This window comes from Vidua chalybeata, chromosome 6, assembly GCF_026979565.1.
Source record: "Vidua chalybeata isolate OUT-0048 chromosome 6, bVidCha1 merged haplotype, whole genome shotgun sequence".
Lineage (NCBI taxonomy): Eukaryota > Metazoa > Chordata > Aves > Passeriformes > Viduidae > Vidua > Vidua chalybeata.
The window spans coordinates 55,364,500-55,381,035 of NC_071535.1; the positions used below are offsets into that span (position 1 = coordinate 55,364,500).

At 41.1% G+C, this 16,536-nt stretch overlaps 1 protein-coding gene across 1 annotated transcript; it reads left to right on the forward strand.

Annotated features, from left to right (window-relative positions):
• The first annotated feature begins 92 nt into the window (after positions 1-92).
• Positions 93-13,989, forward strand: CAT (catalase). Its single transcript, XM_053944758.1, has 13 exons — positions 93-251; positions 3,847-4,018; positions 4,898-5,008; positions 6,351-6,481; positions 7,080-7,184; positions 7,519-7,644; positions 8,029-8,220; positions 8,948-9,100; positions 9,217-9,355; positions 10,376-10,506; positions 10,805-10,912; positions 11,452-11,538; positions 11,940-13,989. Exons 1-13 carry the CDS (start codon positions 186-188, stop codon positions 12,003-12,005), a joined length of 1,587 nt encoding a protein of 528 aa, XP_053800733.1. The 5' UTR covers positions 93-185; the 3' UTR covers positions 12,006-13,989.
• The last annotated feature ends 2,547 nt before the right edge of the window (positions 13,990-16,536 follow it).

The following is a 16,536-nucleotide window of genomic DNA, read 5'->3' on the forward strand; positions in this document are numbered from 1 at the left end:
GGGCGGGACGCGGCGGCGGCGGCGCAGGGTCCCCACGGGGTGACAGCGCGACCGGGCCGCGGCCTGACCTCCCCGCCGCCTGACCTCCCCGCGGCCGCTGCTGCCTCCTCGCCGGGAGCGAACGCAGCCCCGCCGCTCCCCTCCGCGCCGCCCTTCCTGCCTCGGGGGTCGCCGGAGACCGCAAAATGGCCGACGGGCGGGACGACGCCGCGAACCAGCTGAAGCAGTGGAAGAGCCAGCGGGGCTCGCAGGTACCCGCCGGGCACCGCCGCTCCCCGGTACCCCTGTGCCTCGCATCCCGCGGGGAGCCGCGGCACCGGAGGGCGCAGAGCCCCGCGGCGTTCCGCGGGATGCGGCGCTCCGAGCGCCCGGGCGTCCCCGGGGCAGCGGCGGAGGGCGAGGCGCCCTCGGCCGCGTCCCGGCCTCGCCCCCACGGCTTGGAGCTGCGCCCGGGAACAGCGAGGCACGGAGGGACGGAGGCTGCCAGCTGGCCCGGAGCGACAGGGGCGCTCAGCGCTGCCTGGCCCCGGCCGCTCCTTCCAGGCAGCGCCGGGGCTGCGCTGCGCCCGAGCCGCGGGCAGCGATGGGGGCGAGTTTTTTCTGTCTTAAATGAGAAGTTTGCGTTTCGGTTTGCTGTCGCGGCCGTAGAGCCCTGTGAATATGTAACTAGGGAATAATAGAAAGGATAAAGCACGTTCAGCAGTGTGTGCAGGGCCCGGAGTTGGACTCGGTGATCCTTGTGGCTCCTTTCCAACTCAGCATGACCAGACCGAAGTGAATATTTTGGGAGAAATTCCTCCCTGTGAGACTGGTGAGACCCTGGCATAGGTTTCCCAGAGAAGCCGTGACTGCCCCATCCCTGGAAGTGTCCAAGGCCAGGTTGAATGGGGCTTGGAGCAACCTGGGATAGTGGAAGGTGTCCCTGGCCGTGGCAGGGCGGTGGAATTCAATGACCTTGAAGATCCCTTCCAACCCAAACCATTCTATGATCCTATGAAGTGGATTGGGACAAGTGGTTGACCGAAATCATAAGGGAATGTAATCAACAGCATGGCACTCAGTCATCTGAAGATGCAGAATAGATCCTAGATATTTAGGTTAATGTGTAAATGTTGCAAGAGTTCTCTTCCCTTCTTCATCAAATCACTGTGAGTTTCCACATGTCGTTTCTGACAGAAATGTGTATTTGCTACTAAATACAGTTTGTGCTGGGTTTAAATGGCAATCTTGCAAGGTGCAAGTGGCTGTCTCAGTTCCCACTGGAGCTGTTAAGTCATCTTAATTTTATTTTTTCTCTCAGTTCTCAAAGGTACAGTGTGAAAACTACCTGATGACTTGTGACTCCATCATATCCTAGCATGTGTCATAATAGTTCCTTTTTTTATCCATGAGTAATTCTTTTTGTAGGGATGTCGGCTTTTCTGTAGCAAAGCAGCATTTGAAAAGAGGCCAAAGTTAATTTGGATTTTGGGAGGCAACCCAAAGTCTGTGTTGCATAAGGAGTCATGAGACTTCAAGATAGAAAGTAGGTAGGACTTATTAGAATTTTAAAGTGAGTTGTATGAGGTGCAAAGTATCAGTAATGGCTGGAAGTGTGTACTTTGATGTGTGCTGTTTACCACAGCAGCTAAAATTCTCCTGGCTTTCCTTCCCTTCTTTTTGTCATGGCGGGTTAGTGCTGTAATGAAACACTGATTTGAAAATTCTTAACTATCAAGGTTTGGGCTGTGTGCAGCTCCTGAGCAGATGAAAACACAGGCATCAAACAAACTCAGATCCAAAAGTAGTATGAGAGTTCTTCTTTAAACTATGGTGTTTTTTTTTTTTCCCCCTCTCTGGAACTTACATTGTGTGCTTCACATAACATTATCCTGAAACTAAAGTGAATATCTCCTTCCACTAAGTAAATGAATATTCTTTACTTCCAATGTGAACCCTAGAAAGTCTGCCTACACAAAGGAGACTGTACAGCCACAAAGCTGTTAATTTTTTTTTTAATAGCCTTAATGTCAACAAGTTGTGGTTTTAGCAACTACTTCTAGTGGCCTTAAATATTGGCATTATAGAATAGTCTTGTATGTAATAAATAAGCAGTGGAAAATATACTGAGAACAGTTTCTACTCTTCCATATTTCCCATGAGAAGCTATAGATTACCTTTTGATTTAAGCAGATGTTTGCTTGTTTGTTTGACTTGGAATACGAATTTGGCTTTATTTAACTTTCCTGTAAGTTTCTGAACATCATGTTTATGTTTGTAACCAGTTACTTATTATCTTTCAAAATGTTTGTGCAGATTTCAGTGTAGGTAAGGATCCTAGGCATCCCAACGGAATTGGATTTATGCTTAAAGCTTTATGCTAATGAAGTGGTGAAGGAGGAATAAAGAACGTGGATATTTTGGGAATTCAAGCCAGCCGGAGTAGCGTGTGTTGCACATTAGTAGGAGCACAGTGGAAATGCACTTATCCTGTCAAATGTCTTTTATGTGGTTATTCATGGACCTGAGTGAAACAAAGGTGTCTGGAACTCCCTGTGTTCTCTGCCTCATCCAGAGCTCTGGGTGTGGATGTGAATAATTGTTCATACCTTGCCTTTGTGGGTTGCCTTTGGGGGGGGGGGGAAGTTTTCTATCAGATGGGAATTTTGTCTGTTTGCAGAAATTAACCCTCTTAAAGCAGAACTTAGGGTAAGAATTAGAACCCCATGTTCTAACTGCTGTTAGGATTATGAATGCTTTTCTCATCAGGAATGGCTTCTTTCTTCTCTCCACCATCCCTTTCATTTATAGAACTTTAAAGGAGGAGAACTCATCAGGAAGGGCTGAGGGAGTTTGTGCTGGCGTGGTTCAGGTGTGTGGATGCTTCAGGTAGGGTGGTGTGGATAGAGAGCCCATATGGAATTATGTCAGTTTAGTGCAAGATGTGATGGATTTATTGTTAGCTGGTCAGAATCTGTGACTCTATTTGAGCTCACCCTGTTGCAAATTTTTTCTTTATTTTCTTTATTTTTTCCTTTGTCCTTATTTGTTTTTGTGTTCTTCTCAGTCCTTTACAAGGCTCCTAACAATAAATGTAGTCCAGGAAAAACTGAAAACTGTTACCATCAGGTCTCTGGAGCTGATGTGCCTTTCTCACTACATTTTCCACAGCATCCAGTAAAATAGGAATATTGCCTCAGAGGAGCATATAGCCCCACACGTGAGGCAGATAAAGTCTTTTCTACTGGAATCTTTTTGTGAGACAGTAGGAGTGCACTCAGTTCTAGTGCAGGTGTTTCTTGAAGTTGTAGGACATTTCCTGGCAGTAGAGCTTCTTAGGGCTTGTGTTAATCTTAGTCCTTCCATGGTGCAGGAATCTAAAATGATGATTCCTCAGGTGTTCCTACTTCTGTTATTTTCCATAACTCTTCCAGACCAGCACTTATTAAGGAAACCCCATTTTAGTCTGGCTGTAGCTCTTTCCTTATGTCTACCCCTGTACTGACATTACCTTCTTCCTCTCCTTTCTCCCTTATTTTCCAGCAGCTGCTCCTGTTCTAGTTTTTTTTTTCCATCCCATATTTTTCTTGAAGCAAGATCAATAGTCTTGAGAAGAAACATTTCTGAACCATGGAAAACATTCCTGGATTTTACATTACTTCAACTCCCCTTCTTAAATTGTCCTAAAACTTAGCTCTGTGATTTAGGTAAACATCTGTAACTTCCCCCAGAATTTGAAGTAATTTTGCCACTTCTTGTTGATCTGTTCTGTGACATATAATAGTTGAAGAGTCATGCACATTGTCTGGCTCAGATCCAGAAGGTTTTTAATTTCTGGTGTTGAAAGTGACTTTCTCTTGCTTCCAGAAACCAGATGTCCTGACCACGGGTGCTGGGAACCCCAGTGGGGATAAGCTGAATATCCTGACAGTGGGGCCACGTGGACCTCTTCTTGTCCAAGATGTTGTTTTCACTGATGAGATGGCTCACTTTGACAGAGAGAGGATTCCTGAGAGAGTTGTGCATGCAAAAGGGGCGGGTATGTTTAAAGTCCCATATTTTCTCTACGTAGAATTAAAGAGCTTTTCAGTTAACATGTAGATTGTGATACTTCAATTGCATTGTTATTTATAATTTAGTGTTACTAGCTATAATAAATCTATATAAACAACAGCAGTAAGGCCTGGTTTAAAAGAACTCCCTGCCAAAACGTGAAGCATTTGAAAAGCTATTTACAAAAATGAGAGAAAATGTGGTTATAGCCCTTCAATTTTTACTGTATCTGCTGTAATCTCTGCTTCTTCTGCCTGTTCCTCCCCATCTCTATTTAATGTTCTTTGCATCTTAATAGAGAATTTGGCTTTGTCTTCTAATGTATGTCTGCCAAAGCAAGCTGATAATCTAATATTTAAATTAAGAAGCACTAAACCTTTAAAAAATTATCATTGATCTTAGTAAGGTAGAATTAGTACCTTGATTTTTGTCATGTATTGGCCTAGAAGGAGCAAATGTGGGGCTGTATTTAAAATGTGACTGTACATGGGAAAAGTTCCTCTGTGGGGGTGGAAAGGGTTGTGTTGCTTCACCCAGCTTACAGGTCCACCAAAAATTCTGCAACTCATAGCAGGATTAAAGAAATACCTGCCTTGCTCCCAGATAAATACACAGATCTTGGCAGAAGAGCATCTTCTGTGCTGCTGCTGGGAGCTGCTAGCAGTCAGTTAAGGAGGAGAGAATGAGCAAATAGTTTGTGTTAAATCAGTTTCATTTTGTGAAAGTAAATGGAGTGTTTAGAGCATTGTTTAAACTGGTGTACTTCCATGTTTCCCTTGGACTTAAAATTGCATGTTGACAACAGACAAGCTGGGAGTGGGAGGAAGGTACCTAGATCTGATATTTTGAACTTGCTGTTCTTCAGGAGCCTTTGGCTATTTTGAAGTCACTCATGATATCACCCAGTATTGTAAGGCAAAAGTGTTTGAGCACATTGGGAAAAGGACTCCGCTTGCCATCCGCTTCTCCACTGTTGGTAAGGCTCTAAATTCGCTTTGTGTCTCCTGCATGTGTGCCCTGAGAGCAGTGTTTGCACTGTGGGACACTTAAGGGTGTCTGCAATGCTTGCTTCATCTTCTCTGAAATTCACTTACATGGAAGACCTTAAGCAGCTGTTGCCCCTTTCAGTCAGAGCTCTCTGGAGACACTTTTCTGTCTGAAATGTGAGAGGGAGGGCAGTCTCAGCTGTTTTTTTTCTGACAGAAAGCTTGCTTTGTTTCTGGTTGGATCACAATCAACACTTGCAAGTTAAATACCTATGATCTCTTATGCTGCAGGAATGTTTTGGGGATGAATGACTTGAACTAAATACCGGGCAAAGAAAAACAAATAATCTTCTATAAATAAACTCTGATTTCTAAAAGGTTGGAGTTCACAAACTAGTAAAATCTTAAATGCTATTAGTTGAAGCTAATTGTGATCAATAGCTTCTCTGGTAGAAGAATTATAATTCATGATGTGGATGTAGTTAAAAGAAAAGAAATCCTAATGAGGATTCAGTTCTGGTAGTATTGGAGAGAAAAACATAGTCCAGCAAGGCTCAGGGAGCTGCTGGCTTTGGCCTATTTGTTGGCTGTTTCCAGTCTTAAATATCCTAGGATTTAGGGTGTCCTGAGTGTTGTACAGGGTAAGGACACAGAGTTGAGTTTGAAATGTGGACTGTTGCTGGAGCAGGCTGTTCCTTCCTTCCCTTCCCTTTGCCTGCCCTGTTTGGACACGTTTCCTCCCTGCTGTTCTGGAATACACAAGGTTTTTAACAAGAGAATGAGCGTCCCACTGATTTCATCACAATTCAACATCAGCTGTTCTGAGCATTTCTGGAACACTTCTGCTCAGGTGTTGTGCTAAGCACTTGTGCTCTGGTCGAAATTCCCATGGAAAATCCCATCCTGGGTGAAGCAGGAGGAATTAAAAGGATTACAGCTCTTCCACAGTGTTTTAATAGGCACGCTGGTTAGATTGCTACCTTCCAGATGAGAGATTTCCCACTGGGATTTGGTGCACAGAAACAAATATGGGTTTAGATGATTCAGCCTTAAAATCTGATGATGTCTCTCTTAGTGATAATGCGAATTCCAGTCTTAATTGGTTCAAGTGGATACTTGTTTTTTCCTTTTTCTAACTGTGGCCTGAATGTTTGGTTGGGTTTACACTTTGAAAACTCACAGTGCCTGAAGTATTGTTGAAAATATTCCTACAATTCCTTGGTATAGAAAAGACTGCAACGAACCCTTTTAGGATTTTATGGCCTAGTTTGAGGTTGTATTTATATGCATTTCCTATCCTAACACTTCTGTGTGCTCATGTATTTCTTCAAGCTGGAGAATCTGGCTCAGCTGACACAGTTCGTGACCCCCGAGGCTTTGCCATGAAATTCTACACGGAGGATGGGAATTGGGATCTTGTGGGAAACAACACTCCCATCTTTTTTATTCGGGATGCAATGTTGGTGAGTAAGCACAAAAGGTGAAGGTACTTTGTGAGAAAGCCCAAAAGTTCGTTCACATCTTGTTTTGGCTTCCCTCAGAAGCAAAAACGTGTTTGTCACATTGTCTGAACATTTTTTACTTGGAAAGATGCTCTTAACAAAAGTAAATAAAGAACTAAATCTTGATAACTTACATGGTTTCCTACTTTTCACTTCAAAAGCTTCTTGCCAGTTCTTTTTTTTAAATCTGGGGTTTTTGGTCTTTTGGCATAAGTTTGACAGCAGCTAGCAGAGGGGCTTTTCCTCCAGTGCAGGAATTCTGCACAAATATTTCATAGTATCTCTGTATTCATTTGTGAGTCACATAAACAGAGATATAGAAATCTGAACAGTGTTATCTCTCACCTTACCAACCACAAAATGAAAGCATTCTTTATCTCTGTTTATTCTAATTGTGAATGTTTGGCATTACCCTAATTTTATTGACTGGTCTGTGAATTAATTTGTTTGGCAGGAAGGGTATGGCAGTAGAAGATTTTTTTTCTCAGTGATCTTATAGCTTTGTCCTTTTTTTTTTTTTTTTTTCCTCTTTCTCCTCCTCCACTTCTGGACAAATCAGTTTCCTTCCTTCATCCATAGCCAAAAGAGGAACCCTCAGACTCATCTGAAGGATCCAGACATGGTGTGGGACTTCTGGAGTCTTCGCCCTGAGTCTTTGCATCAAGTAAGCTTCTCCCATGACTTTTTGTATGATTAAGATACACATGTTATGACAACAGGTTTTTAACTCTCTTTTCCATGTTCGATCTAGAAGTCTACACAGTCTTATTTATATTTTATATAATTATGATTTTAAATTATCCGTACTTACCTATGCTTACAGGGGGAGTCTGTTTTTTTTCATTAACACCTAAAGCAGCAATTCCTCAAGGAATTCATGACAACATTAACATAGGTCCTAGTGATGCAGATTAACACAATAAACAAACTTAGTCTGGAATGAAGACTTTCTCCTTGGTATGCTGAGCCCATTAGTAGTGTTTGATCCTTCTCTTCAGGTGTCTTTCCTGTTCAGTGACCGTGGCATTCCCGATGGCTATCGCCACATGAATGGATATGGGTCACACACCTTCAAACTGGTTAATGCTGATGGAAGAGCAGTTTACTGCAAATTCCATGCCAAGGTATGGATTTTTTTTTTTTATTGGAAATATACATCTTATTGGAGAAAAAACATAAAGATCTGTGACTTTTCAAGTTCAGTTCAGGCTCAAAGGTGTGTGGAGTCCTTGCTTAATACCAGTTTCGTACCTTTAACCAATAGGAGAAGCATCTTTCTTCTTACTAACACAGTAATCATTTACTATAAGAAAATGGAGCACTATCAGTGAACTGATTTTTATCTGGAAGGCAGCTGTTGAATGTACTATAAATCTGAACTCAAGTTATTGGAAGTTAGAACTTGGACAATCTCATTCTTGGATTATAAATCTAGTTAAAATCAATTCTAATGGATGAACTTTGTAGTACTTTCAGCATGCTTTAACTGGTGCTTTTGTTGCTTTTAGACTGACCAGGGCATCAAAAACCTTTCTGTGGAAGAAGCAGGAAGATTGGCTTCTACTGATCCTGATTATGCCATACGGGACCTTTACAATGCAATTGCCAAGGGCAACTATCCTTCATGGTCCTTTTACATTCAGGTTATGACCTTTGAAGAAGCAGAGAAGTTCCCATTTAATCCTTTTGATGTGACTAAGGTATGTCTGATAATTCTGGGAATATTCAGTTTCAGGTAGTTCTTAAGTGCATTCTGTATTGTAGAGCCACGATGAGCCAGCGATTCTGGAGACGAAACTATAGTTGTGTTATATCTGATTTTACTCTTCCTCAGGGAGATAGGATAGGGCTTGATTCCAGGCCTGTAGATCCCATGGCACTTCAGAAGTGTGATCTCAGATCAGAGACACACCCTGAGCCTTGCTGGTCTCATTTTGTCCCACTTCCAATAGCTGCTCCTAGGAATGCCTTGTTGAAAGATGCCAATGTAAACTTGCATTGCATTAACTCTTTTTTACCTCTAACACTGTTCTCCCCAAGTGGCTAAAGACCTTTGAACTTACAAGTGCAGCTCAGATGGCAAAGAAAAGGCTAGTTAAGCATTTTGAAGGAGCTGAAAACATTTGTGCCACCGGTTCCACCCATGCCCTACTTCCCTAGGCAGCTTTTCAAGGGCCTGTGGGTATTTTGTTCAAGTATTCATGTGCTGAGATTATGCTGGGATGATGAAATAAGTTGCATTAATAATCTGTATTAATTGCAAAAGGCTTCTTAAAATAAGATGTTCCTCAATGCTTGTTAAGAGAAAAGAAACTCGGTAATGTGTTTTCTTAACCTAGACTGAAATCGGGTGAATTCTGCCTGGCAGTTAAGCTGCATAATACTGTAATAATGTTAATTTTACTGGATTTGTGTTGTGTCTTACAGGTTTGGCCTCATGGTGACTACCCTCTCATCCCTGTGGGAAAGCTGGTCTTGAACAGGAATCCTGTCAACTACTTTGCAGAGGTGGAACAGATGGCTTATGACCCTAGCAACATGCCTCCTGGAATTGAGCCCAGCCCTGACAAAATGCTGCAGGTAAACAGGAGGTGTGACCTGAGGAGCATTGATTACTTTGCTGCTTATGAAAGCTTTGATTTGGTATGCCCCAGTGTTTTAGAAGTGGTGGTTTATGTTTGTGCTCAATGTTTTAGGGACGCCTCTTCTCATATCCTGACACCCACAGACACCGCTTGGGCCCCAACTATCTCCAGATCCCTGTCAACTGTCCCTTCAGAGCCAGGGTGGCCAACTACCAGAGGGATGGGCCAATGACTGTTTCTGACAACCAAGGTAGCCAGGACAACAGCTTTGAATATAATGATGCTTAGGCATGGGCTGCAGCGTTCCCTTCAGTTCACAGGGGGCTTAAGATCCATGTTTATTTTCTTTACATACTTGCGTAGAATGCTTGTAAATCTTCTCTGACAATCCAGTAAAGGAAAGTTGGGATATTTGGATGAGGAGTTTGTTTAAAAGTATAAAAACCAAGTGAAGCTTAGGATTTGTTTAAAACTTAATAAAAAGGCCTTTAACAGGAAAGCAGGTTGTGGGAGAATACACACAGTCAGGTTTTAGAGACTGACTTGGCTCAGTCCACTTTGCTAAACTGCTTTGCTTTCAGATTTCTGAGAGATTGTGAAAGACAAAAGTGAAAATGCCAAGAGTAGAGCTGTCACTTCCCCTTTATTGAGTGGCTTCTGTTCTGTCAGGGTTTGCCCAATAGTGGCTGTTTTCCACCTGAGAGTAAACAAGGATGTACTTAAGCTGTGGCTCATGCCAAAATATGTGTTCCTCTGGGCTATGAATTCAGACACTCGCTGAGGGAGGAGAGGGAAATATTTGAAAAACAGGAACTTGAGGACAGCTGCTCTTGTCCCAGAACAGATAATGAGTTTATTTTTATGCAGTTCTCTTCATTCATTATGTGTTTAAAATACACCCCCTACACAGGGAAGCATTGTAGTACTTCAGAAATGTAAATGATTATATTTTTATGCTGCCTTAAACTTCAACCATGACTGTCTATTACAATTGAGAAATATTGTTGTGAGAGTAGCCAGGTTTTCTTATTTTTGAATCAAATCAATATCCCCTGAAAAAAGCTGTGGAAATTCTCTTTGTAGCAGGTGTTGTTAAGTACTGGCTTCAAGGTGTTGACAGAAAAATGCTGTCAGCTGCTTTTAATAAAATGAATCCTATCTTGAGTAATTGATTTAGATTCCTCCAAGCAAGTAACATCCTCTGTCTTCTGACTTATTTGAAAGTGCTGCCGTCTGATTGATTTGGTTTGGGGATTTTTTTTTTTCCCAGGTGGTGCCCCAAATTATTACCCAAACAGCTTCACTGGTCCTGAGGATCAGCCCCAGCTCAAGGAGAGCCCCATGTTTGCTTCAGGGGATGTGCAGCGCTACAACAGTGCCAATGAGGACAACGTGACCCAGGTGGGGGTGTGGAAAGGCTTTGTGCTGCTTGGCATGCATGAGGAGTGTGGAGGGTGTGTGAGTTCTCACAGAATCTGAAATTCAGATTTTGGGCATTGTTAGGTAGAGGCTCTGACTTGTTTTCTTGCCGTTAGTGTCTGGAGGAGGAGTTATTGGCATATTTGCCAAAGAAAAACCCTGACAGATTGGCTGCCTTTTAAATGTTTTGAGTATTTTAAGTGTTGCTTGACTAGGAAGTGAAAGCTATTCTTATTCACTTTTGGGAATATCAAAATAAACCTTTATTTCCAATGGCCAGGTGCGAGAATTCTACCTCAAAGTGCTGAACGAGGAAGAGCGGCGGAGGCTGTGTAAAAACATTGCAGATCATCTGAAGGATGCCCAACTTTTCATTCAGAAAAGAGCTGTAAGTGCCCTCTTTGGGGTTTATTCCAGGTTTCCTACCTGTCTAGTAACATTGTCGTAATGGCTTCTGGAAAGGAAGATCAGGAATTCTCTGAAAAGGCTGGGTTTTTTTCCTCAGGAATTCTCATACTTAAATATATGCCTGTTTACACACGATAACATCAATATATAATATGTTAAAATAACTTTTTCCTGGGGGAAGAATGGGACAGGTGTTGAACATATGTTTAGCTTGGTGTTTTAAAAATCAGATGACTGCCAGAGTAAGGTTTTGCTCTAAAAAAGGAGAAGGCAGTGAGGGCCAATGAGGGATTGGATCCTTATCCTTCCCAGGGCAACCTTGTTGAAATTGGGAATGAGCTCTGTGCGGCATAACAGAAATTGTGTTTGAAGATGTTCATATCTTGTTTATAACTGATCAGAATTAAACTTTTCTTCCTTATGATCTTATTCTTATAGCCCAGGTAATGTGGTAAAGAACTCTCTTGAAATGGAGGAAAAAAATTCTTGCTGCCTTTTCTGAATTGTCTTCCTGTGCAGGTGAAAAACTTCACTGATGTTCATCCTAATTATGGAGCCTCCATCCAGGCTTTGCTGGACAAGTACCGTGCTGAGGGTGGGAAAAAGGTATGGTGATGATTTTTTTAGCTGCATTTTGCCTGGCTGTGAATTATTTTGACTTCTCTTGTAAATCCAATGAAGTGAGAAATCAGTCTTGATCCCTGTTTGAGCTAAAAGCCAAAAGAAGTCAGTGCTTGTAGAATTGCAAAATAAGAAAACATCACTCTGATGTACAAAGACTTTGTTTCAGTCAGGGTTTGTAGGGTTTCTGGAAGGTAACTATGTCATAATAAATGTGTTCAGGTTGGTTATCCACCCTTTGAGATGATAATGAAACATTACCACAAGGCTTTCCTGGGCTCAGTGCTTGCTCCAGAGAACAACAACTCAGTTGATTCAATTTTTTCCTGCAGTTCTCTACTTAAAATGGAACTTGCTTTGAGATTTTTCTGTTGCTTTATTTTCAGGATGTAATTAGAACATACACACAGTCCACAACTCGTACATCTGTCAAGGAAAGATCCAACCTGTAAATCTGCAGAGATCTGCTCTGAATTTTGCATCCTTCCAGCTGCACAAGAACTTGTCCAACACTTTAATGAATGTAGCAGACTTGGGCCCAAGCACAGGAGTGTTTTACAGGTGTGATTTACTGAGCTCTCAAGTGCTGTCTGTACTGGAAACCAGGTAACACAAGCTCCAATCCTAGTGCCTTTCAACACTAGTGCTTTACTGCTTGTTAACAACTTAGAGGATTTTTAAACAACTCATGGATAAGAAATTGTCTTCATTTCTAGGAGCAAAAAGAAATTTAATCAAAATACTGTTTCAATTTTTTTTTTTTGTTGAACAACTTTCTATCACACAGTAGAATTTCTATAAGGGCACTGTGATTGCCCTCATGGAGAAACTGCTTGAGAAGTTGATGTTGTTCAGTATTTCTAATAAAATAATTATCTGTCTGTATTTGTAAACACATCTCTTGAATTTAACTTTTGGCCTTCCAGAAGTAAAAGGATACCCAGTATCATTTACCTTGAGTAAAATGTTGGTATGTCTCATTCCTTATGATAGAGACAAAGCTAACTACAAAGCTTAATCTGAATACAGTTCAATTTTATTCCCAATATATATTTTAAAATAATCTTTGCTTACTAATGCTGTGTTGGGATATAAACTGACATAAGGGAGGTAGCAAAGGATATTTTCTTATTCCATGCACTGTTCAACTAAATTGATTACACCTTACAGGCCTTTCAGGGGTAGGAGAGTAAATTGTTCTTTATAATCTGTAAGAATTTAAATAGAAAAATATTAACATGCCAAATGTTTGAGAAATTAAATTTAATATTGAAATTGATGCTCAAGAACTTTCAAAACCATTCCCAGTGGTTGCTGAAATTCTTATTTTACTGCAGTAATCTGCTGTTGCTATTTCTTGATCAAGCCAGGACTAATTTTCAGGGTGATCCTTTAATTAAAGCAGCATGCTTGTATGAATGTAGATATCTAGAAAATATGTCTAAAACCTGATTTGAGGCATGTTGTAATGTTACCCAGCATCTGCACTTCAGTTAAATTGTGCAAAATTTTGGGACCCCAGTTATGTGATAATCATTGTCAAAGCTAAATGCAAAGCATTTCAGAGCCCAGCTACTGCTCTTAACTCAGGCAAATGTAAAAAATTAAAATCATAGCGGTTTGGGGGTGATTTGTCAATAATCACTGCATCTCTGGGTGTGCCTTGAGTTGTATTTTGACTAGGATTACTTCCTGATTTAAGTGTGAATTTCCAGGAATGGTGGCAGGTAAAGAAGAGTAGATACTAAATGCTGTTCTGTTAAATTTAGGAGAATTTTACTTGCTCTGCAGTTCATTTATCTCCAACCTATTGTGAAAAATCAGCTGGGGTAGAAGTGCAGTAAAATAATATGAACTGGTAACCTACTGTATTCTAGGATTCCATTGGCTTTTTACCTGATCAGGCATGTGGGATTACATGATTGGGTGGGAATATTTTGTGCTGGAACAGAGAATCCTAATGAGTTTTGGAAAATAATAAACAAGGGGCCTGATATTCTAATTTTGGTTGTGTCTGCTAATTGATTTATATTGTTGTCTTATTTCTGAAATAAATGGAATGAAAAATCTCTTAGCAACATGTATTCTGTGCAGATGTCTTCAAATACCTTGTGTTAATCTAGGAAGTTCATACATCCCTTCATCTGTTTTTCTGGAGGTGGTGCAGAAGGTGTAGGTTGGATGTATTTTTGCAGCTGCCTTTGTTTGAAAAACTCATGTTTCATCCCTACAGTTGTGTTTAAATGACTTAAATGACCTGTGTTCTATGCTAAACTGGCCGTGACTAGTGTACAGAAAACTTAGCTTTTCCCAAAGCTGTGGAGAGCATTAGGCAACACTGGAAGAACAATAATGTTATTTCTTCAAATAAATAAGACAATAAATCCACTTACAGATCCTTATTGTGAGAATAAAGAGACTGTTGACATGACAGAACAGCAGTTTTGTTTTGTTTTTGTATTCTGTTCAGTTAAAATCAAACATTCCTTTGCCAGGTTGTTCCAATATGATTTCAGTGATCTGTAAAGGAGAATTGCTCAACATTTTCTTATTACTGTTTTATTTTAGATGCTCATCTCCAGCAGTGGATTTGGGAATAAATTTGAAACTAATATTTGGGAAATTACAGCTTCTCCAGCAGTACCTCTTCTTTTAAAGGGCAGTACCTCGTCTTTTAGTTCTTAGGTTATTTTCCATTCCCCAAAATATTTTAACTTGAATATCCAAAAACCATGAGCAAATTTCAGAATCACATTTGTTGTAGTGAGCTGTGCCAGGAGATGAGGAGACATTCATGGCATTGCTAAGTGTTATGTGGGAAAAAAAAAGGTGAGGTAGGTTTGGATCAGACTTTCCAGTGCTCCAGAGATGTTGGAAAAAGCCCTGATTTCCTTTCCTTAGTGCAGCTCATTGATGGGAATTGCCTGCTAAGCAGTGTTTGAGTATCCATCACTTCAGCTTCCAGTAAACCAATCACTTTGTTTTGCCAAATATTCCATACCTGTTGCTCATCTTGCAGAAAAAGGCTGTTTGTTTTGGAGATCTGATCCATGAATTCTTGCAGGCAGGTGAGTCACCATTTTCTTACAAAATGTTTTGAGTGTGATGAGGCCCTGGTTCAGGGTTCCAAGGGAGGTGGTGGATGGCACATCCCTGGAATTGTTCAAGGCCAGTTGGACAGGGCTCTGAAGAGCCTGGGATGGTGGAAGATGTCCCTGTTCCTTGCAGGGGGTTGGACTAGATGAGCCCTCTGTAACTGTCTCCACACTCTGTGGGGTGTGGGGCTCCAGCCCAGTGCAGCAGAAGTGAATCGATCCACTGATGGGCTGTCTGTTCTTATCTCCTGCTGATAAGAAATTGCACAGAGATCTGCAGTGCATGGTAAAGCCTGACCTTTGCCCACCTCCAGGTAATTCTGCAGAGCTCAGTCTGAAGTGATGTTTGGGGTCAAAGCTGTGTGGTCATGACAGGTCATGGCATGCAGAGGTGGACTTGAGCATAACCTCGACTCTGACATTGAGGATTAAACCTCAGCAGTGGCCGAAGGTCATTTTGGATGGAATTGGGAAAAGAACTGAGGCTCTATTTTGATTATTGTAAGTGAATTTAAGGCAGTTTTGCGAGGTTTGTGGTATTCAGGGTGATTCCAGCTGGGATGGTTCAGTAAGATGAAGATTCCCAAAACCAGCCCTGTGTTTGCAAAAGGTTATAAAGTGATGCAATGTTACGCAGTCTGGGAAAGCAAAGGCTGAACAACGAGGCAGCGGTGTAAAAATAACAGTAAGTGAAGTATTTGATAGCTGACTGTTAATGATGACACTTTTGCAGCCTGGATTACAGAGCAGAGCCTGTGTGGTTTAATTGTCTGATGAAAGCTTGGACTTTGTCATGCTGCAATTCCACCTGAAGTCAAACTTCAACCCAAAGCAGCTGGAAATCTCTTTGCACTGCAGGCCCTCAAGAGCTGGGCTGAAATTTGTTGCTGGATCACAGACTGAAGCTTGATAAACTGATAGTTTTACTTCTTTAATGAAAAAACCCACTGTATATTTTTACATCCTGCTACTCAGAGCAGTTCAAATACTGTAAATCTCTAATGGACCAAGTCAGAAGGAAAACTTCCTTTCCTGTTTTATAGCATGTGACGAACCACAGAAATCCTTTATATAGATTTGCTGTGTTGGTTAATTTCAGTATTTATTCTTTGCTTGTTTCTCTCAGGTTCCCCATTTTTAAATTTTGACCAGGATTGGGAACTTTGGGTTTTTTTTTTTTTTTTTTTTTTTTTATTGTTTGGTTGGGGTTATTTTCCAGTGCAACAAATCCTTGTCCCTGTGATTATTGATTCAGGATTGACACAGAAGTGGATACACTTTCCTATCCAAACTATTGTATGATTCTCTTTTCCAGACTTGGCAATCTTTGACCTTGTGCTTACATGTTGTAAGATTTATTGAGGAAGGAGGGTGATGGCATGTACTGGTTACAAACTCAGTTACAGTTGCAACACTCCCCAGACCTAATGAAAATACAGAATTTCTACATTATCATAGCTACTGTGTTCTCTACAAGGTCTCAAAAACACTCTTGACTTTGTGGAGGGAAGCTGGAAAATCAGGAATGAAGAATTTTTTAAAATTTATTGTGTGTGTGCAGAGTCCAAGGTGCTTTAGCCGCTCAGTACTTTTCCTAAGAGATTTTATTGGAAAAATACTTCACTTTGAATTTAAACTTTCAGTATTATTTCAAGTAGGAACTGTCTTCCCTGAACCTTTGATTCCAAGATCTTAGTGTAAGAAAAGAATGAAATTTTGCCCTTCAGAGTTGCAGGAATCAAGGCTGTATTTTAGAGTAAGCCAGTTAATATTTTGTATTATTTTCATCATTGTTCACATTTAAGGAAGATACTCTACTGCTGATGCTGGGTTTTTTTTTCCACTCTGTTTTGCATGTACTATAACTTCTTTACAGGAGTGGGGTTTG